At 35.0% G+C, this 23537-nt stretch overlaps 1 protein-coding gene across 3 annotated transcripts in view; it reads left to right on the top strand.

Moving 5' to 3' along the window:
* LOC149575936 (putative methyltransferase PMT24) overlaps positions 1-22897 on the top strand; it is a 63590-nt gene extending 40693 nt beyond the window's left edge. For all 3 annotated transcript variants that reach the window (XM_089816028.1, XM_089816025.1, XM_089816032.1), the window contains exons 7-10: positions 21384-21558; positions 21630-21902; positions 22204-22398; positions 22527-22897. In XM_089816028.1, the coding sequence (XP_089672154.1) occupies positions 21384-21558; positions 21630-21902; positions 22204-22398; positions 22527-22731 (848 nt within the window). In that variant the 3' untranslated portion in view covers positions 22732-22897. The remainder of the gene's footprint in view (positions 1-21383; positions 21559-21629; positions 21903-22203; positions 22399-22526) is intronic.
* Positions 22898-23537: the final 640 nt, after the last annotated feature.

Here is a 23537-nt window from a genome sequence, read left to right as displayed (position 1 = left end):
TCCTGAGGTTATAGAACAAATTTTCAGGGTTACGCATAAATCAGAATGTGCTGATTTGAGTAAAGTATAATCATTGGCCAGTTGGGATGAGCAAAAGAGTAATTATCAGAAGTATGTCAACCTTTACTGGTTAGACAATAAAAGAAGTAATTTCTTCAGATGGCCAAAGACTGTTCATCAGTCAAATTTCAAACAAGAGTATAAAGATCTCATTATCCTTCTCAGTCGGATTTGTGGCCTTAAAGATTCTACTGATTTTGAGCCATGGATGTATAAGTTCATGTTTCAAATTATGGAAAATAAAGAACACATCTTTTGGGGAGAACTTATCAGTACTGCACTTTGCCAGCAAATATGCCATGTGGAAACATCAGTACATTTTTACATGAATTCTTATCTAGTTTACATCGCTACTGCTATGGGATCTTTCTCTGGTCTTTCTACCAAAGGAGATTGTCAACAAGTTCCTATTTGGGATTACTATGACCAAATCACTTTGGCAAATAGTAAATTCCACTATAGAAGAGCCTAAGATGCCTTCTTCAGACATTTTCGGTGCTTGTTTGATAAACAGTTGATTATTAAAAGAGTATCTGATGTAGCATGGGAGAAGGTGAATCAATACAGCTGTATTTTTCTTTAGTTTCCCACTTTCACATACTTGAGAGTTGGATATTTCAAGAGAGAGCTGTATACCTTACCTAGGTATGCTATAGATCGAATCATCCTGATGGAGTTAGCGAGATAGCTCATGGACGTGCAGAGTGATCAACATGCTTCACATAGGCCTGGTTTTGGCATTACCACAGCTAAGCCTTTGGCTATTGGCAATTATTCAATCATTTCTGTGCCTAAAACAAAGAATATGGAAGCAAAGTTGTAGTTGATTACCTTGAAGAAGTTCAAGGCCAGATTTGATTTTGACTACCGAGAAATGAATTCTCAGATGAGAAGAGCTTACACTCATGTTCATCGCATTGAAGACATCTGAATAGACATGAGGACAAAACTTGACATCTTGAAGATGGATTACTGTAGATTAACCTTGCAACAAATAATTGATCTTAACATGTTGGAAATCCCTTCAGATTTCCAAGTTGAAGATGATGGCGAGATTCTTGATCCAGAGTTTCATCAAGCCGGCTTTGATAAGAAATGCCCTTTTCCTATCCAATGGCAACAAAAGGAAGGTACATCTATCATGGACAAATTTCAATTCATCCTAGTAAACACTAATAAATGGTTGAAAAGTAAAGGCCTTAAAAGAGTAAATCCTAAGATGGGCTTGGATTGTGGAAGTTTTGGTCCTCCTGGCAGGAAATCACAGTTGGAGATTACATGAAAAGATGGTGCCTCATCTTTTGATGCCAAGGGTTCCCTCAAATTCAAATTGAAGGGCAGGAAAAGAACAAAATCATCTCAAGTGCCTGAGCCAATTCATGAATTCGTAGCAAAATCAGAAAAAGAATTGGAAATAGAATCTGATAAAGGAGATTCAGATGAAGAAGGGGAAATCACGACGTGGATTCGTTTTCCATTGTTTTCACTCCTTCCGTTCTAGTCTCGGAGGTTAATATCATGGCTCTTCCTATTTCTTCCGCTGCTCCTCATGTCCCTATACATGAACAGTATGATCACTTAGCAAATGTGTTTGAAGATTTTTTGACTCTTACCAGTGGTCAAGTTTCTCAACTTGATATATCTTTGACAGGATTTGAACTCTTCATGACAAAGTCTTCTCAACATGTTCCTATGCCTTCAGCAGTACAGATTGAATCCTGCTTAGTCACTATGGATATACAATCTAGATCAATGCCAATGGTCTCCACTGTGCTTACTTTTGCAAATAAAAGTTTTAGCCTACCTGCATAGTTGAGTAAAATAACAACAAAGAGAAGAAAAGTGGTTGTTCCTCCTGACAATCTTCCTGCTAAGAAGATTAAATTCAAATCTTTGAAAGATAAGATTGTTTCCAGAATTTTGGTTGATTTTGATAAAACTAAATTTGTTGAGGTTGTTGAGCCTTTGGTAGATAAACCTATTGAGGAACTTACTCATTCTGACTACAAGTTTACTAAGGTTGAATTTGGAAAGCAATTACGTTTGGATTGTTTGCAGGATGCTCAAGATGCATTGGCCAATGTATCAAAAAACAATCACGAGCTTTGGGAAAAGAAGAATCGGCTGAAACAGGAGATCTCTCGTTTGAAAGAGTTTATCCAGAAACAATCTTCTCAAAGTGTTTTTGTTATTCTCAAACGTCTAAAGAGAGAAAGTTGATTGAAGCTGCTAAGTCTTGGATACGAGAAATCATTTCTGAAGGAGTTCGAGCCATCACAGAGATATTTGCAGCTCTTAGGAGTGTCAAAGAGATGAATGGAATGGAACAAAACTTAATTTCTTCTTTGACTCTGGAAGCAGATAACTTGAAAGAAATCCTTGACGATTGGGATGAAATAGTGAAATTTGATTTGGATGCCTTGGTTTCATGTGACATTCTTCAGTCATGTGTGTTGGTAAATAGATTTGTCACTTAGAAAATATATGATTTTGCCCAATGGAGTATGTGGCAAATCGATGTCTCCAACAGTTGGATAGGCCCTTAATATCCAACCTTCCTTCGCGTTTAGAGGGGCAGCTCCCTCGTAAGATAAAATTTGTGATTTTTCAATAAAAATGAGTAGAACTTAGAAAATAAAAAGGAAAACTACTGATAGCGAATGCACCACACGCCTTCAATGTTTTCATAAAAATGATGCAAACTGTTAATGAGAGCAATCAAGAACTACGCTTGAGAGCTATCACACACAATGCTAATTCAACTATTCACGAATACTCACACCATACCATGAAAATACTCATAAATGGATTAACACTTCAACAATTCAGATTCTTTTGAAAAAGAACACCCAATGCACTTCCTTTATTTCTTTGCACCAAGAAAGTAAGAAATAACTGATTACAAAAAACAACAATTGTACACACTTTCCAAAAATTGCTTTGTTATCAGAGCATAAGTGTTCCCTGTCACCAAAATTGAACTGTATTCTCCTCTGTTGCAACTGTAGAACTTCCCGACTCCAAAAGAAGAAGCCCCTTACAATAGTTTTCTCCCATTATATAAATTTTGCCAAGAAGTTGGGCAACTGCCCTAACTTACTTCTTACCGAACTTCTATTGCCTTCCATCACTTTGACTCCCATGATAAGTGCAATATTCATTTTGCACTTTACAATAATATTAATTCTTAAAGAACATAGTTGACTTGGAGAGAAAAATTTAGGGTTGCAAAACCTTAGATAACATTGGCTCTTTCTGGGGACTGCACTCTGTGTCAGGGTGCAAAGAACTCCAGAATCTCTATCTGTCATAATCTAGTGCTTTATCCATTGGGTGTAGAGTCATCATTCCACTGTTCCTGTGTTTGTGAGAAGAAATATAAATCTGAAAATAAGACAATGGATCTTCAAACTCCTTCACTGTTGGATAAAATGTTGGACAGGCAGGAATATTATTGATCTAATCCATCCTGTTGGAACTCAGATTGTTAGCCTTGCATTTTAATTCTGAGACTATTTCCGTCTTCCTTCCAATGTAAAACATCCTCTACAACTCTATCTGTACTAACCATATACTACTTCCACAACAATCACAAGAAACAAAGAAAAAAAACTCTCTTCTCATTTTCGTTGCACCCACATTTCTTTATCCTTGCTTCAAACAAGGTCAACATCATTGAACATATTCAAGTTCAACAGACACATTTTTCTTTTGTTCTGTCCAAATGCACCCTTGAGTAAGTGCAGAAGACTGAAATAATTTGACCTTTAATTAAAAAAAATATGGATATGAATAAAGTTTTATGCCATCATCATGCCAGTTACTTCTCTTTTATTAGATCTTGTGCCTCAAAATTTAGATGTTGCACTTTCAAATGCAAAGAAAATTGAAAACTCAATCTTACAAATATTTAAAAATTCTTGATACTCTCATCTTCTACGTATGAAACTCCAGGTATTCTTTTTAAGCCACCTTGCTGTCTAGTTCGCTTCACTGTAACATATGGTAATACACCCTTCATCTCCATCTATGTTTGAAATAGATGAACAAATAGGAGCAGTAATAAAATAGCCTGGGTCATAGAGCTTCAGTCCCTTGTCATCTCCATCCTTCCATCATGTGGTCTCAATGCGCTTCCACTTGCAAAAACTACCTTGACACAAGTTTAAAATATAAATTTTCTGGCCTCCTCATGTATTTGAATTGACAACTCTCTTGTTGGAGAAAGAATAAGTCCTAATGACATTGATATCCGTGCTCCATGAGGTCACAGTATATTATGATTCATCACCTCCAATTTGTGCTATGATACTACAAAATAATGATGAACACCCGATGATTTTAGTGGCAAATTATCATTTTCACCCAGCCTCTCTTATCTTGCAGCCATTGCATCTCAACCCTAATTAGGGTTAACAAAAACAATTTGAATTCTAGCTGCACATTTGCCAAGCGTTACTAATATTTGACCTATATTTCAATATAGGAGGACCGCCACCAATGAGGAACTCCTTTTACCAAATATAAAATGGTCCCAATCTTGTGCTGATTTTTGTAAAATGAAGCCATACACATCATTATTAGAAAATTGCTTTTGAAAAATAGTTCATTCTCTATGAAGAACTGTCATATCTACCGAGATTTTATTTTTCTAGAATTTCTATTTAAGCACATGTTAAAACCTATTCTTAAAATCAAACTCCACATGTATCTAAGACTCCATCTGTCACTTGATGCCTTTGAATCAACGAAGAGGGTCTCCCATTTTTTTGAATTTTTTAGAAAATGGATGACTCAAGGGAAGGGAAGGATTAAAAGATTATGCAACTTTATTGAAGGGAAACACCAACTTAAACAAAAATAAACACAAGCCAAAATTTGCAAAAAGGAAATGGTTATTTACAATGAAGAGGGAAAAACCCTAAAAACTTAGATGTGACCACTTATAGGCTGGGAAAAGTATGAACCTCTTTGAACCAACTCTTGATAGAATGGAAGAATGCATTGCGTATAGGTGAGCAACATGGCCAATGTGATATTGAACTCATGAATGGAAAATGAATGCAGAGGAGGGAAAATATATATAGATTCAAGATTTTCTTCCACATTTCTCAAATCAATATTATCTTGTAAAAAGATAGATAGAATATCAACTATCTTTTCCATACCTTGAGTCCTATTTTTGGGTTGTCCATGTGACTTTTCCTCTGCAAATTGCTGCATTGATTCCTCCAAAAGAAGATAGCGAAAAAGATTTGTGGGAGGCTGAAAAATATGTAAATCTTTTTCTCCCTCTTGATTGTTCACTGAGTCCTCTTCAAAAGCATTTTCTTGTCTATGCATCACTTCATCAATTTCTTTTTCTTCAAACATTTTGTCTTCCTTTTCTGCTTCTAGGCAGTCATTTGATGCTTTAGGCTGTAGTAATGATTTATTAGTCTCCAAGAGATCAAACAAGAAATGCTCATAGGAAAAGCTATCCAAGCCTTCCCAAACAACATCATTTGGGGGAGTGTCATCAGGAGTCTCAAATACAAAAGAATCAAGTTCTGGAATTTGAAAATCTCCTAATAAATTTTCATTTGATTTTCAACCTCCAATCTTTGTTCAATAGGAGATATATCAAGGTCAGTCATTGAGTTAGTTGACTGTGAAGCATGTTCATCATCATAATCAACATGTAGATGGTAGGCTCCAGTTACACTACACGAAGTACTTTCACTGATAGGAGGGATTAGGAAATCTTCATCATTAAAGACTGTTAGATTCTGACAAAATGAAACAGTGGGCACTAGTTTTACTGCCTTGAGAATAGGCTTTACCTTTAGATACTGTTGCTGCTCATAGAGATAAATTTCTGCCTGTGAAATTTCTTTACACTTCATTCCACTCAAGATCATGTCATCATCTAATCCAATAGCTTCCCTTTGTGCATCTTGCAATGTTTGCACTTTTAAACGAAGAAGCAAGAATTTAATCTCTATTTGCATGGCAGCAATGAAAACACACAACTGATTGTTTTCAGTTGGTTGGCTAGTTAGGGGTATCTTATCAACACTTCTATTGAATCTATCAACAAAATCTCTCATGGTTTCCCCTTCTTTGATCTTGATTTGAAAGAAATTTAATAACATCTTAGCAACATCAACCACAAGCATAAACCTTTGTAGAAATTTTACCTCAAGATCATTCCAGCAAGTGATGCAACTATCTGGTAAATTTTGGAACCAATCAGCAGCTCTTCCAATGAGACTTCCAACAAATAATCTAACAAAGACATTCTCCTCCTGTACACCAAGAATCCCACAGGCAACTGTAATTGCTTTAATGTGATCATCAGGGTCTTGATTTGCATCACCAGAAAACTTTGGGAGATATTCTAATGAATTCTTAGGTAAGACTGAGTATTGAGATAAAGAAAATGGCCCAATCTGAGTCCCCCATGGCTGGGATGTAACCAAAGCCATAACACCACAATTCTTTCACCACATTCAATTAAAGTTTCCAACCTCCGTCCTCGGGGAGGTAACCTTCAGATTATCAAGAAAAGAAAAGCACTGGAACTTGCTTTCTTTCCCCAGCAGAGTCGCCAAAAATCTGTTGGTAAACAGATTTGTCACTTAGAAAATATATGATTTTGCCCAATGGAGTATTTGGCAAATTGATGTCTCCAACAGTTGGATAGGCCCTTAATATCCAGCCTTCCTTTGCATTTAGAGGGGCAGCTCCCTCGTAAGATAAAATTTGTGATTTTTCAATAAAAATGAGTAGAATTTAAAAAATAAAAAGGAAAACCATTGATAGCGAATGCACCACACGCCTTCAATGTTTTCATAAAAATGATGCAAACTGTTAATGAGAGCAATCAAGGACTACGCTTGAGAGCTATCACACACAATGCTAATTCAACCATTCACGAATACTCACACCATACCATGAAAATACTCATAAATGGATTAACACTTCAACAATTCAGATTCTTTTGAAAAAGAACACCCAATGCACTTCCTTTATTTCTTTGCACCAAGAAAGTAAGAAATAACTGATTACAAAAAACAACAATTGTACACACTTTTCAAAAATTGCTTTGTTATCAGAGCATAAGTGTTCCCTGTCACCAAAATTGAACTGTATTCTCCTCTGTTGCAGCTGTAGAACTTCCCGACTGCAAAAGAAGAACCCCCTTACAATAGTTTTCTTCCATTATATAAATTTTGCCAAGAAGTTGGGCAACTGCCCTAACTTACTTCTTACTGAACTTCTATTGCCTTCCATCACTTTTACTCCCATGATAAGTGAAATATTCATTTTGCACTTTACAATAATATTAATTCTTAAAGAACATAGTTGACTTGGAGAGAAAAATTTAGGGTTGCAAAACCTTAGATAACAATGTGAAATGTCCTTTAGATTTCAAGGGCTCATTGGTTACAAGGAGGAGACATTAAGGAAGCTGATCACAACGTTGCAAGTGGCTTTTGGAGATTGTTAAGCAGTTGAAACAAGTGTTACTTGTGATTTGGAACAGATGGGATGTCATGTTAGTGATGAATTTGGTAATCTTAGTGCAACAGAGATAGTAAATTCAGAATATACCAACAGGATCAATGCTGATGTAGATTCTGAAGATTTTGGTTCACATACGATAAACAAGTTTGTTTTGTTTAAATCCTTGACAAAACACTTGTTAGATACTACAACAAAAAATTCTAAAATTGTGCAATCTGCATATGCAAATGCAGTAAGAGTTGAAGCCATATCGAAGACTATGGAAATTGCTGATCTTCCCACAGTGCGTGGCATCATTGTCAAATTCAAGGCACCGAGAAACAATGTCTAAGATTGTTGTTTTGTTTTTATTTCATGTTAGTTGTTGTAAAGAATGCATTCCATGAAAAAGAATAATTACATGTAATGTGAGTTACATGTATGTAAAAGATGTAATGCGAGTTGCATGTAACCTTTATTTTCTCCTGTAGTTAGACTAGGTCAAATTTGGTTGAGTTGCTCTCACTTTTTCCTCCATCTTTTTCTCAACTCTTGTGACTATATAAAGGAGTGCCCCGTGATTGTAAAATTATCATTATCTTTTATGCAAGAGAGCTCTGGAGAAATTGTGCCAGCAAAACTTTGTTTGTGTAAGCACTATTTTGAGAGAAAGTGAATACAAAGGAGCATTTGACACTTAACTTTGATTAAGTGAGATTGTTATTTGTGTGAATTGTAAGCTTTGTCTATAATTCATCCAAGTTGTCTTTGATTTATGCTATCTTGTGTTATTGGTAATTGTATCTCGTGAATTGAATAGAAAAGAGCTAAGAAGCAATTGAAGCCAAAGCTTTGACCAGAAGCAATTGTGAAAGTGTATAGCTTGAAGCTTTGCCTGTAGCTTACATTTTCTTCTTAATTCGCAAAATAGCTAAATATTTTTACTTTTAGGAGTCTTTGTGTTCGATATAATTGATCAATTGTATGTTGTCTTTGATGTTACACAAATATCATATCAGTTGATAGTCAGTGCATGCCGAGCTCACTTGGTCAATGAAGATAGTTTTCCTAGTCTACCGAGTGTTTCTGAGTTTACTCTGTACAGAAGGCAATTTCTACCGAGCTCACTCTGGCATTGAAGGAAGTTAAGCTGAAAAGAGTGTTAACTGAGCTCACTCAGTTAACAAAGGGAAGGTTGAACAAAGTCAGTGCTAACCGAGTTCACTCGGTTACCAAAGGAATTTTGTAAGTTCGCAGTGTTAATCGAGCTTCTGTTGGTTAGCACAGGAAATCGCTTCAGAATCAGTTTCTACCGAGCCGGGTCGGCTACCAAAGGATTTTTCTTGTTTTGGCATATAAAGCTTAATTATTTTACCTATTGATTCTAGCCGATTAACGTGATGAATATTGGCTATTCTAATTTATATTGGAGCCGACTTGACAATCTAAAAGGTATAAGTAAAAGGTCAAATTGTGATTTCAAGCATGAATGTGATGTGTGCAAGTTGAATAAGTTGAAAAGAGATAAGAAGAGGAAGCAAACTTTAAGGATAAGCAGGTATCCTTGTGGAGCAGAAAAGTGTTATTCGATCAGGAAGGATCAAGTATGAACCAAAGCAGAGATCTGTAATCAGCAATTCAGTTGCATCACAATCAGGTCATTTCATTGTTACTCTCTAACCATTGTAGCAGTGATCTAAAATCTTTTAACAGAGTTGGTTTAACAACCATTTGTAAATCGTCTAACAAGGTGGCAATTCTTTTGAATTGTTTAAAGACCTTTTGCAAGACCACTCATAATAGGGTGATTAAATCCTTTAACAAGGTCACACCTAACAATGTGTTTTGTAACCTTTAACAAGGTTGGCTCTTAACATGGCTCACTTTAGAAGAGTGAAAAACAGTAACTAGTTACATTGGTGGTTTTTCCCAAATTGGGTTTCCACGTTAAATCCTGGTGTCTCATGTGTTCATGCTATTTCTTTCATGCTTGCAAGTAATTAATGATAACATCTTAAGATTGACTAAAGTAATTCACACTCTGCATTTACCGAGTTACAACAATTTTTGTGTGTTTACTGAGTAACAACAGTGATCTGTTTTATCAGTCTGAAGTTAATAGTTGACATCTAAGGGATCTGGGATATATTTTAGTGGTAACTGATTCACCCCCCTTGTTAGTTACTCCTCATATATTTCCAACACTTTGTGCCCTAATTGTAAAGTTTTTCCATATAGAAGTACGATTGGGCTTAGAGCTAAACCGATACATTTTCAGCTAGTCTTTGAGTTAGTGAAGGTTTATCGGTATCACTGTTTCTAGCTCTTGATAGAAGTGTAGTTAGAGATTCACCTTGCCCATTACTCGCTCTACGAGTAAGTGGATTCTTTCTTGAATGTTAAGAAGAAAGGATATTGGTAACACCCATTTAATAAAATCTCTCAACTTCTTGCTTACCTTGAGTTGATCCAAGGAACGGTGAAGGGGGAGCCTTCCCTTTAAGGTAGGAGAGACTGTCTCACACGCTGTGGCTGGTCATCCTATTTTGCGACTATATTTTTACCCAAAACTGTCGGTTGCAAAATATCCACCCAACAGCCATAACAGTCAATAATAAACAAATTTCTCTGTCATAAAATCAGAGACAGAGATCTTTGTCGCAGCTACAATCTTCAACACTCCCTCTTAGCAAGAGAGATCTTCACTCAGGCATGCACACATAGCTGCAATCAAAGATTATAAATTCACATATGTAATCTTAGCATAACATAATCCACCATGGTTACTTCATAAGCACATAGAATGTCTAGTCAAACACATGACTTTGACCATGCCTGCTTGTAGAGGGTAGAACAAAGACATTTACTTCAAAAACTTCTCCCAAAGAAGGATACATCTCCACCATGCGTATTTGCAGAGGGTGATTCACCATATCTACTCGTAGAGGGTGGAACAAGGGCTTTCACCTTAGACTTCTCCCAAAGAAGAATGCATATCCACCATGCCTACTCGTAGAGGGTAGTCCACCATACCTACTCGTAGAGGGTGGAACAAGGGCTTTCACCTCAAACTTCTCTCAGAGAAGAATGCATTAATAATTTAGATACCATGTTAAGTTTTGAGCCAAAAAATCAATGAAGATAAACATCAATATGAAAGAGCCAAAATTGAAATAGTAAACATCAGAATTACCTTGGGAAAACCCTTCTAGAATGAAAGGAAAAACCCAGCCACACAACAAAATATCATTGCATTGAACATAAAAGTTCAATTACATAGGTTTCCACTTGATTAATTTACAATAAACTAAGCAATCATATAAATAGATTGCATAAGACTCTTCATCTATCACACGGAGGTCTCTTTGAGTCTAAAAAATAAGACACTTCAAATTTCCACATATTCAACACTTCATATTTCCATACGCATGACTCTTTGCATGCAGTATGACACGTCCTTTTACATAAAATAATAACTTAAATATGATTGCAAATATCTCTTTCAACTGAAGATGGCCATGATGGTCATAACAAACAAATTTCTCTGTCATAAAATCAGAGATAAAGATCTCTGTCGCAGCTATTATCTTCAACAATATATATCTCAGACTTTGACTGAGATAATGTGTTTACTGTTGCTGTCAATATGTCTATTAACTGTATGATGAATATGTTAATGATCTCCGATTCAACGATCTGTATATTACTTTGAATGATATTGAAATAGTGAATCAAATGACTGCTGTGTCTTCAAATAGAAAATGTTGTGCTCTTTAAAATGTAGTTGATAACAAGTGTGGGGTCGTTGTTCAATGTTGCAGGGTTGTTGATGATTGCGGTTTTTGCTCTGCTCTATGCAACAACATATATGCAACAAGGCCGATCTGGCCTAAAACAATATTTTGCCCCATAGAAATTGTAAATTAAAAACTGATGGAAAAAAGCAGATCTGATAAATTTGTTTGGAAATTATTATTTTTGAATAAAAAACTCGAATTTGTACCGTCAATTTGCAGATCGGGTTGTCCATAGATTTGCAAATTTATAGTCAAATTCATTGGAACGGCCACCCAGAGACAGTGGTGAGGTCTGATCTTGCTCTAGATACTCCCACAAAAATGCTGATCCAGATCTGAATCGTGGCCCTCCAAAATGAAGTAAAATGCTCTCCATTGGTTATGCAATGAAATGCTCTTTCGACTTTGATACCATGCAAGATTCGCCTAAGACAATGAATGTAATGCCAAGATCTAGAAGCTCAAGAGATGCACAAGAGAGACAAGCAAAATGATGTTCAATTGATTAAGTCAACAATGATCAAGAGTACAATGCTCAATGCCTAATTCAGATTCACATTCAATGTATGTAGAAGACCCTGAATATATAGGCAATGCATAAGAACTGGGAGTCATGCAAGTGATAAGTATAACAACTAAGCACATGTCCACCAAAGGTGGATTATCCTCCATTGTGTATGAAAGTATGTGCAACAATGAGAGGGTAAAAACACAAAGGTGTATCACACAAAGAGAGGTGTGAGACAACATTTGCTCAAATAAAGTGCAAACTCCTATGTGTCTATATGACAACTAATATGAAAATGCATTATCCTAAGTAAACTTAAGTAAATTGTAATTAGTAAATACTTAATTGCACCAACAAATATAATATTGTTATTTATTATAATATTATTTTATTTTAAAATAATGTTGAGTGATTTGGTTTAATTATTTAGCTATGTCAAACTATATTGACAATTTTGTGGAAATATTACTTATACTAAAAAATAAGTAAATTTATATAAGGTAAATCTAATATTGATTTTTTTCGAAGTTTTACCCTTGCCGAATTTTATCCAAATTTTATGCTTGACGAACTTGAATTCGAATTTGAACCTTGTGACTCAGCATATTTGCATCAGTAATTAAGTTAAAAATATATCACCATATTAATAGTTAAATAATAAATAACATAACAAAATAGTAAATATGCCACCATATTAATTGTTGAATATTAGTCAAACTCGAATACACACACACATACACACGCACACATATATATTAAAAAATAATAATGTCAAGTGTCAACAAGCAGCCATAATTGATCATTAATCGAAATCATATGGGTCATCAAAATATCACCTTCACCATCAATATTAGATGACCATCTTCCTGTAATTCATTTGACCTTGGTTTACTTGACAGGGCAATCATTTGTGATTATGAGCTCTGTACACTGCAGTCTTTAGTCTTAGTGACATTTCATAGGTAACAACTTGGTGACTACCATATTCTGGTAAGTTTTGAACCAGAAATTGATATGCAACAAGATGAATCAAAGAGCACACAATAACACTGCTCAGTTATCCTGGGAAAAACCCTCCTGCTTGAGGAAAACAACCCAACCCTCAAAAAGATGATGCCTCTATTCTATTCTCAAAGCAAATGCAATCTTCTCAAGCTTAGAACTGTCAACAGTTAAAAAAAAAAAAAAAAGCCTTATTCACAAATACTTCTTACTCGGAGAATTCCTTACTATCATAAGTTGATCATACAGTGAGCAAACATAGAATGATTATCCAACATATATGTAATCCATATAACAGAAGATATTTACTTAAAGACTGAAGTCACAGAATGAATATATATATATATATATATATATATATATATATATGGTATGATTATGCTTTCAGTAATTTTGGAGGATTGTCTTTAGGAGGTCAGAGATGCAACAGTGAGAGTTGCATTGTTATATATATAAAATATCATTCAGATATCAATGCAACTCACTGTTGCATCTCTGAGCTCCTAAAAAAAATCCTCTAAAATTACTGAAAGCATAATCATACCATCCTCTGTTGAAGCTTAACATCGCCTAGAAAAAGACTAAACAAAGGTAGTCAAACGGGGCATCGCACTAGTTGCCATAAAACCACTATACAGAATCACTGTAATAATCTCCCATGAAGCAAAGATACAGCAGTTGAGAGCTGTATTAGTGATAAGACTAGCATTTCTCGCAGGAGGTCAAGGGATAATGGTTTCGAGGTCCAAACAACATCCCAAATTGAACCATTGGCACTTTCAAGATATAAACCAACATTATATATTGACAACAAGATCATAATCATATGCGTGGTGTCATGTCAGTACATGCATGTTGCCAAGTCATACCATATGTGAATCTCCTCAAGGCTCTTTAGTTATTCCATATGAGCCGTTACACACAATTACTATCACCGGCATCCATAATGAGAGTCGGCGATATAAGTGACACAAGCCCAAACAAGAAGAAAACAGCCGGCATGTGTATAGACACACTCACAATGCCAAGCCAGCATGGAGTATGAAAACACAGTGCCAAGAAAAATGGTGCTTGGATACGATGCCAACATAAATATGGTGCCAAGTCATCACATGAAGATGCCAAATATGACTTCCACGAACGTGAAGGAACAACTGGAAGAATGATATCTCTCGCAGCTATAAAACATTAACATGTCCATGGCTCTTCACAGAGCACTGGGATACATAGGATACTTTCTGACCTCCATAGAAACACTATGATTTCTCTTTGATACCATTATCATTTTAAAGCCTACTTTCACTACACTGTTTTTGTTTGCTGCTGTAGCACAAGGTCTTTAAGCATATTAAGACTGCTTGTTTTGCATCTATAGGACATTGAAGTGTGTCAAGAACTTGGATATGGCTTAAGTTATCCTCAAAGTAATGAACTAGTCCTCAGGTTTAAACATGGTTCTAATCCTTGCTCACTATTATTTACAGATCACTGCCCCTACACATTTGATAGAGTGCTGAAGGCAGTCATTTGGTACTTTTGCAGACACAACCACTGTCCTTAACAATGATAAACATGATTCACACATTGGCAATTGTTATAAATTTGATAGCATTAGAGATTGAGTATTTACTATGCAAGGGCTTATCATTTATATCAGACTGCCCATTTTCTTTCAAGCATAGCAACCCAGTGATTATTCTTTGATACCATGATTTTGAAAATCTTTTTACCACTGCTATAGATGGATGTCTCACAATAAAAAGTCAAAAATAATAATTAAAAAACACTCATTAGTTGGCTGAATGCATCTAAAGGTGAAATTCGATTCGGATTCACCTAGGTTTGTCCAGGCCTAATCCACAGGCCGTGGGTAGGACCTTGGCTGAACCCACAGAGGACAGACCAGGGCCTTGAACTTGGTTCAAACTGTACCGGGACTCAGGGTTGCTGAGGGATGAACTTGTAACAGAGATCTCAATCATTTCAAATAATATTATGCTACCCTATTGCGTCTATGTTTTTTGGAAGAAAGTTTCTATTGGAATTTAGGTTAGTTGTCGTAGAGTTAGTTTGGTAGATAGCTTTAATTTTTTGGATAATTTATGGGGATTGATTGATTGGGTCCCTTCCAGTAACATTTCCAATTACTAATTAAAAAGTCATACACCAACAGCATAACAACAATACCAACCTAACTGTACAATAAAAATTAAAAACCCAGTAGACATTTAGAAAATGCTACAAAACAATCCATATACCTTTTGATAGGCCAACACTATGGCAACGAGTGAAATAGAATTGATGTTTAATAATAAATATCAGTTTGGTCTATATGTGTCAATCCGGGATGTAAAATTGCGAAAGGCGTTGGGGCTTGTATGCCACAAAGGGGTGGTGGAAGTTGTGAGATGAGTGGTTATGAATGCATCCTATGAAAAAAGTCTATTGTAAATTGAAATAAAATTGGTGACAGGAATTGTCACTTCCTGGACACAGGATCTGTCCTATTCTATTCACACTACATGAACTATGTAGAAATTACATCAAACTATGAAATAGGAACTTTAAATACAAACCACAAAATAATGTTAGTGTAAATATCTAATTATTATTTATACTTTACTTAAGTTTACTTAGGTTAAATGTATTATTTTATTATTTATCATGTAGACACCTAAGAGTATGCGTACTCATATGAGCTGTCTTGTTGACAACACAGGAGTTAGCAACTCATTTTAGCACATGGTGTCTACAACATAGGAGTTTGCATATTCAACTGAGTTGTCATGTAGACAACACAGTTACATGACAACTCAGTTGTTTGCACTTTAATTAAGCACATGGTGTCTACAACATCTTTTTATGTGATACACCTATGTAAGCTTATCCTCTCATCATCGCACAAACTTCTGTACTCAATGGAGGATAATCCACTCTTGGTGGACATGTGCTTAGTTGTGAGGCTTATCATTTTGCTAACTCCTAGTCATTCTAGAGGCCTTTATATACAGACACTTCTAGTGTACATGTACATCAATTTATTCTCATATTGTTATTATGATCATACATCATTTGGTCCATATTGTGCTTTGTTCTTGAGCTTCTTGATCTTGGCGTCATTTTTCCCAAGGCAAATTCTTACAAATAATTTTGAAACATGGAAACCAATTGATACTAAATGCTAGTTAGCAAGTAATTTGTTCACTGGGCTTTCTTCAGCGATTTGCCGAATGGACTGTGACAAAATCTTGCAACATTTGGATAAATCACCATGAATATGATGATTCTCCTCTGCTTCAAAAAGAGGCAGCTCCCTCAATGTTATATTCTTAACATTTGAGATAATTCTTCCCCTCCAGTAAACGAATATTTGCAACCAAGGTAAGGTATTATTGATTACTAATAGAACACTGTCTATTTATAATTCTAACCGAAATAACAGAATAGTGAAATATTCTCTTGCAAATAAAAGAGTAACAACATATTTAGCACCAAAGGCTATGTATATTATTTCAAGTCTGCAGATAGATAAGAAATATTGAAAGCACAAAGACAGGTAATATCCTTAAAACCTACAAATAAATAATTCCAAAAATAATGATGACACACAGACCACCAATATCCCTCTGAAATAATGTCACAAATCATTTTCATTCCAATACCTCACAGGCTACAGAATGAAATAAATTCATGAAAAGTTTTTTTTTTTCAAAACTCTCTATTTCACCAACTCTTTACTGTAAATAAAAATCTTGGAATTTTGGTTCCCAATTTTCCCACAGAGGAGGGAAGTCCCTTTACAATAAATTTTTCCTCTTTTAAAGAATTCCACATAAGTAGTTGGGTGACTACCCATAAGTTCTTCTTACCCAACTCTTTTGCACCTCTTTGCAATGGTTTCATCCCAATTTCAATTTCCTCCCTTATAACTACCCTTGCACAAGCATAGTTAGGTGCAAATACATTTTGCACATTGTAATGATTAATTCTTAAAAGAATTAATTTATCTTAGGATAAAACTATGCAACTTATTTTCATCAGCACTTATATCTATTTTTACAAGCTTTTTAATACATTTTGCTCATTGTAATGATTAATTCTTAAAATAATTAATTTATCTCAGGATAAAACTATGTAATTCATTTTCATCAGCACTTATATCTCTTTTTATAAGCTCTTTAAATTAATTCTTGAAAAGAATTGGTTTATTTGGTATGCAAATAATTTGGACAAATTATTTTTCTCCAAGAATAATATTTAATTCTTTAAAAGAATTAAATATTTGATTTTAATATAATTTTTTTTCTAAACTTATTCCACTGAATTATCTTATCAATGAATGATAATATGCACGACTTGGCTAGGAGTTAGGTTTTGACAAGAAAATATGGCATGAGATAACAATACCAACTACAGAAATTACGATAGCTATCTCTATTGTTTAACTGATCCAAACACTGCAGAAATAATAAAACACCCTTGCAGAGATAAAATATATATATTCAATTGGCTGCTGAAGAGTGGCATCCTTTCTCCCAGCGAACCAATTGAAGAAACTTAGAAAAATGCTTACTGATTTTTTAGTTTTAATTCAGATGATTTTGTTCCTTTAGAAATAATCAGTTTCATATATTATCTCTGCATTAAGAATACAATAACTTTTATAGTTTTTGCATAGAAAATAGCATACCAAATGCATGCTTGAAGAAACCTTGAAAAATGCTTACTGAGTTTGTAGTTTTAACTCAGATGATTTTGTTCCTTTAGAAATAGTCAGTCTCATATATTATCTCTGCATAAAGAATACAATAGCTTTTATAGTTTTTGCATACAAAATAGCATAACCAAATGCATGCTCACGGCATAACATTTTGTGGTAGAAATTTGTTAATCAGTTTTGGACAAGAATGTAATGGCTTGTGGCCCTTGATCTCTAAGGCTATTAAATTGATTTTCATATAACAGAATAAGTTTATTGTAGCATATGGCCAAAATAACGGCTCACATAAATTTGTGCAGACTGCAAATGTTCTTGTTATAACAGCTTTTGAAAAATATCTCCCACTTATCAAGCTTATTTCAGTTTCCTCCAAGAAGCAAAACGTAAATCATAGATACTCGTTATTCAGACCTAATATTTGTGACATGGCAGTAATAAGATGATTAGCAAGGGGAACCATGTGTTGAAGTGGTATAAACAGCTGGAAAACTTATCCACTAATAATGTTAAATATTTAATATCCTACCAAATATTGATGTATGCGGCCATATAAATAGATCTGATGCCACTTTTAAGTATGCTATGCTAAATATCATTGTTCTAAGAAGGAATGCATTGAGCTGATGTGGTAGGAAGTCTACATTATGTAATCAACATGTTGCTATAACATATTTCACAATGCTTATTAGTAAAGACAGTCAATAATTAATTTCCATGTATTTATCCCAAAACTATATTAAATATTACTTTTATATATTTAATTATATGAAATGTAAAATAGTAAAATGTTTTGATATGGAATGAAAATGGGATGTGGGGATGGATATGAAGGCGTATAAAATAGGCTAAAAAATATTACTTTTATATATTTAATCATATGAAATGTAAAATAGTATAATGTTTTGATATGGAATGAAAATGGGATGTGGGGATGGATACGAAGGCGTATAAAATAGGCTAAAATATGGCATTAAATAGAACGTAATTGGCTCTCGTTACCAATTACTACAATACAAAACAATCGGCCTAACTTTAAAAATGCTGAATTAAATCAACCAAGAGAACATAACCTAACCCAACCAGCAGATGAAACACAACCCAGAATGCCGTCAACCAACAGTCATGGGTCCTATTATAAATTGTATTTTCTGCATTTGCAAACAGCTCCACGGAAGGTACAGTTGGACACAATTGCCTCTAGACCAGAGAACTTGAAACCACAAGTCAGCTCTGCTTGCAGCACAGCTCACATCAACCAATCATTCTCCAGAAGGGCCATCATATACCCACTTGTAAGCTCCAATGGAACTTTCATCATTATGCTTAAATATCACCATCTGCTCTATCACCAGACTGAAGTTTTCGCAGAAACTTTCAATATTTTTCATATCAACCTTTAAATCTTTTGCATCCATGGCTCTTATATCCACCTCTGCTTTCTCGACAGGTACTTTACCCTTCTATATTACCATTGAAGGTCCAAGCGAAAAGCCTATATTGCCATCTTCTTGGAAATGTTCCAAACAGCTCTCTTGAATGGGTTTATCCATGACTGCCATTTTCAATTTGCACAAGGTTTCATCCATAACAGAATGCCTGGATCAAATACCACCATTTTTGTCAATCCCGTCCAGACATAAAGTGGCTTTGATTACATTCAGCTTGTCAACACTGTTACAGTTAAATTTAATTTTCATGGTCTGTCACCTTCCCATGGTATTATCTAACCCCTGCACCTACATGACTGGTGATTAGAAGCTTGCCTCTATGGAGACCAATCAAACCATTTAAAAACACTGACAACACAACCACCCATACTTTCATAACACATTGCAGGGCAAGACCAACTTAAATGAATCCACTACATGATTATAGTGATACTCTCCAAGCTGAGGAAGGAAGACTGCATGAGTGGATGTGGTTAAAACTACACAAACATAGGACAGTCATCTTATATGATGAACACATGTCTATCCTGAGTGGGGAGGAGTGTATCATAATTAAAAAACCTTTCAACCTTTTTAAAACTTATCCAATTCAGTTATGCTTTAACTTTAAATTAGTGCACATGAGACAACAATAAGCAATACAACAACAACGAAGTTCATGTGGAAACTCTTGTGTGAGAACAATGTTTTTGCTTATTACAAATTCTAGAGGCACCAGTCCCTCATTTCCAATCCATACATATATCTTCTAAATTATATATTTAGGAGACAAGCCTCTTAACAAATAGACGACATATCAAAAGATAGTCACATTTCTTCAAATATAATTTGCAGCTCCCTGAAAAATCTTCTTTTGCATCTATAACAAAACTTTACCAATTGCCAAACAAACTTACATTCTTAGCAAGACGTGGTAGATCATGTTGGGCAGCATTTGATCAAATTGCATATACTGAATTGGCCAATATGTTAACATGATCTGGACTTGGATCAAATGAAGTCAAATACATTGAATTGCTCAGTATGTTAACACGAATTGCACTTAGTACAAATTGCATCACTTGAAAATGGATCATTAAACAAACCACTTGTTTATTAAGTTGCTTTTGTATTAACTAAGTTTTCTTTTTGATTGCCGCATTTCATTATTTAAGAACACTTTTTATGGAGGCCACTGCTTTCATTCAAACAATATTTATTTGCATTGGTCATGTAAGTGCTGCCTTGTTTAGTACAATCGATGCCTAAACAAATGGGATCCTTCCTTCGCATAATCTTTGCTAGTCACTTTATCTATGTTAGTCACTTTATCTTATGAGATCATGCATTTATTTTTCTTTTTGCTTGATTTGAATAATATCAATGACAATCTCCTTAACATCTATTATTTTTTAACAATATATCCCTCCAGCCAAGATATGATAGTTATAATCTAGAGACTTCCCCAAAATAGTCAAGCTGCTTCATAAGTAGTACAATTGATGCCTAAACAAATGGGATCCTTCCATTGCGTAATCTTTTATAGTCGCTTAATCTTTGAGATCATGCATTTATTTTTCTTTGTGCTTGATTTGAATAACATCAACGACAATCTTCTTGACATCTATGATTTTTTAACAATATATCCCTTCAGCAAAGGTAAGGTATTGTAATAATCTAAAGAGTTCCCCAGAATAGTCAAGTTGATTGATAATCAACAATATATAAGGGGGCTGATTATTATCCAGCAAAGTAGCAAGGTCAAGCCAGTCGTTTTTATCCTTACTCTCAATGTAAGTAACCTCTTTAAGATGAACCCTGGTATTTATTAATAAATCTACAGCCCTACTCTGTTTCTTTGTAGCTATGTCCAACCTTCACAGTATTGGCCTCAGGGAAAATTTGAGGGATTTGTATTGGTAATATTAGAGAGCTGGCAAATCTTTCTATATAAGATTTCCAATATTAAAATTTCTGATGAACATTTGAGAAAAAAGTGACTATACATGCTTATAACTTTTGGAAAATATGATTCCTTTGGGTATACATAATAAGTGATATCTAATGTTTTCAGGAGTTTAGTGGTTGGCAAAATCAAGTTCTGAATGAAAGTAAGAATTTGTTATATCATAAAATTTGGTCACAAATAGCTAATAATATTTTTTTCACTAGAATTGTTAGGACATTGGAGATTATACAGAAAGAACCTTGGATGAGATGTTTTTAACTAGAATTGCAGTGGGTTTCAAGGTCATTTTATTTAGTTGTTTCTTGCTTCTTGCCATTTTAAGAAGAGCTTTAGGTATTTAAGGAATCATCCAGAACTTATGAATGAAATTTATCATCTGTCTAAATACTTTTGTATTTCATTGATTTTGCAGCTATGTCAGCTTTAACAAAATCCATGTGTTGGAACCTTGTTGAAAAGAAAAAGGATAGGGTGAATGGAGTAGGTATTGCTATCTATCAGAAACCGACGTCTAACACTTGCTATGAATTAAGAAGGAACCAAGATCCTCCTTTGTGTGAAGAGAGTGATGACCCCAATGCAGCATGGTATGCCCTTATATTACTATTTCCATCACCTTGATTTATGTTAAACTGAAGCAGCTTTGTTTTTCTGACAGGTATGTTCCTCTGAAGAGCTGCATGCATAAGGTGCCAACTGGTGATGGTGAGCGTGGGACTGAATGGCCTGAAGAATGGCCTCAAAGGCTTGACAAAGCTCCACATTGGTTGAACAATGCACGAGCTGGAGTGTATGGGAAACAAGCAACAATGGATTTCATATCGGATTCTGAACATTGGAAACGAGTCGTTTTTAAGTCTTATCTTAATAACATGGGAATCGATTGGTCTAATGTTCGGAATGTTATGGATATGAAAGCAGTTTATGGCGGGTAAGATTCTTATCTTGTCACAATCTAAAAATATGGTTAATGGATCACGCCTTCTGATATCCAATGCCATGAGGATCTCCTGCAGAATTTTATGTGGAAGCCAGCTTAACAAATATTTTTCTCATTGTGGATTCTGATCTTCTTACCCATAATGTATTTACTGGGAACCTGTTAACAGAGCTTTACTACTGCCTCCTTTTAATAGATAAATAATTTGACCTTCCTGTCAATTACAGGCTATATACATTAACACTAACATTTTCTCTTAAAAGGAGACTTATATGAGGTGTTTGTGTTGCAGATTTGCAGCTGCTTTGGCAGGAAAGAAGGTTTGGGTAATGAATGTTGTGCCAATAGATTCCCCTGATACACTTCCTATTGTCTATGACCGTGGTCTTATTGGAATTCATCACGATTGGTGTCAATCTTTCAGCACTTATCCTAGGTCATATGATCTCTTGCATGCGGATCACCTATTCTCCAAGCTTAAGAAAAGGTTACAATTAGTTAGACATGACCTTTGCATATAATTGTTTTAGTAATTTCATCTTTCAATTCTTGTGAATTGTCTTGCTCTCCATTCCTAAAAATTAAAATACAATATTAATAACTTTGTATCTGCAGGTGTTCACTGGTTCCTGTAATGGCAGAAGTTGATAGAATATTAAGGCCAGGAGGTTCTGCTATTTTTCGAGATAATGTAGAGACAATCAATGAATTGGAAGGCATGGTAATTTCACTGCATTGGGAAGTTAAACTTACCTATTCAAAAGATGAGGAAGGGTTACTCCATGCACAGAAGACTATGTGGCGCCCAACATTATCTTGAAACAACATTTGGAAGCATTGCTCAGTTCTTACCAAGATTCAGATGACGCAAAAAGTCTGAGATCTCATCTGCCTTGGCTTTTTTTACTGCCTCGTAATTTTGTAATGGCTATGAACTTTTGTATGATTGAATGAAGCATATATATATATATATATTTTTGTTTTAAGGTTTTTGTTCTTTTGATCATTTATGATTCTGTAGGGCTTTGGCTAAGATTAGACAGTTTTTTGATAATGTGCTTGGATTATTGCATAACTAGAAATGGCAAAACAATAATGGGAAGGTTTCTTAAAATTTGTGAATTTAAATAAGCAAATCTTTGAGTTGGCCCAAAACTCAGTAGGGCAAACACTTTTGTGAGTATAAAGAGGCGAGACTAGTGGGTTTCCACTGTTCACAGGGCCAATCGGATTCCTCATGTCATTCGATGCAGTGCGTGGGCCACCTGGATTGCCTGTGGATGATGCCGGTTCACATCACCCATTGAGATATTCTTCAGCTGTTTGTCTTGAGGTTCAATGGCCTATGAATTAAGGTGTGCATTTGAGACCAGAGCGGCTGGCTCAAAATGAAATTGGTTATTATAGAAGGGTTGTTTATTTCAACTTTATTCAGTGTTTGTAATAAGGTCATCCCATGGATTTTTGTTACGGTTATTTGCCTTGATTTTGTTGTAAATCAAATAGTTTTCATAATTTTCTCACTCCTCCATGATCCAGATACTATACAATGTACATTCTACCAAGTCTCATTTGTGGTTGCAATTTTACAAGAGTGTTATCAGGAGTGGAGTTGCACACAATAGA

This window comes from Cupressus sempervirens, chromosome 1 (assembly GCF_028749045.1).
Source record: "Cupressus sempervirens isolate cs-2001-9-10 chromosome 1, ASM2874904v1, whole genome shotgun sequence".
NCBI lineage: Eukaryota > Viridiplantae > Streptophyta > Pinopsida > Cupressales > Cupressaceae > Cupressus > Cupressus sempervirens.
Note: the sequence above shows the minus strand (reverse complement) of the source record. Positions and strands in the feature narration are given on the sequence as shown.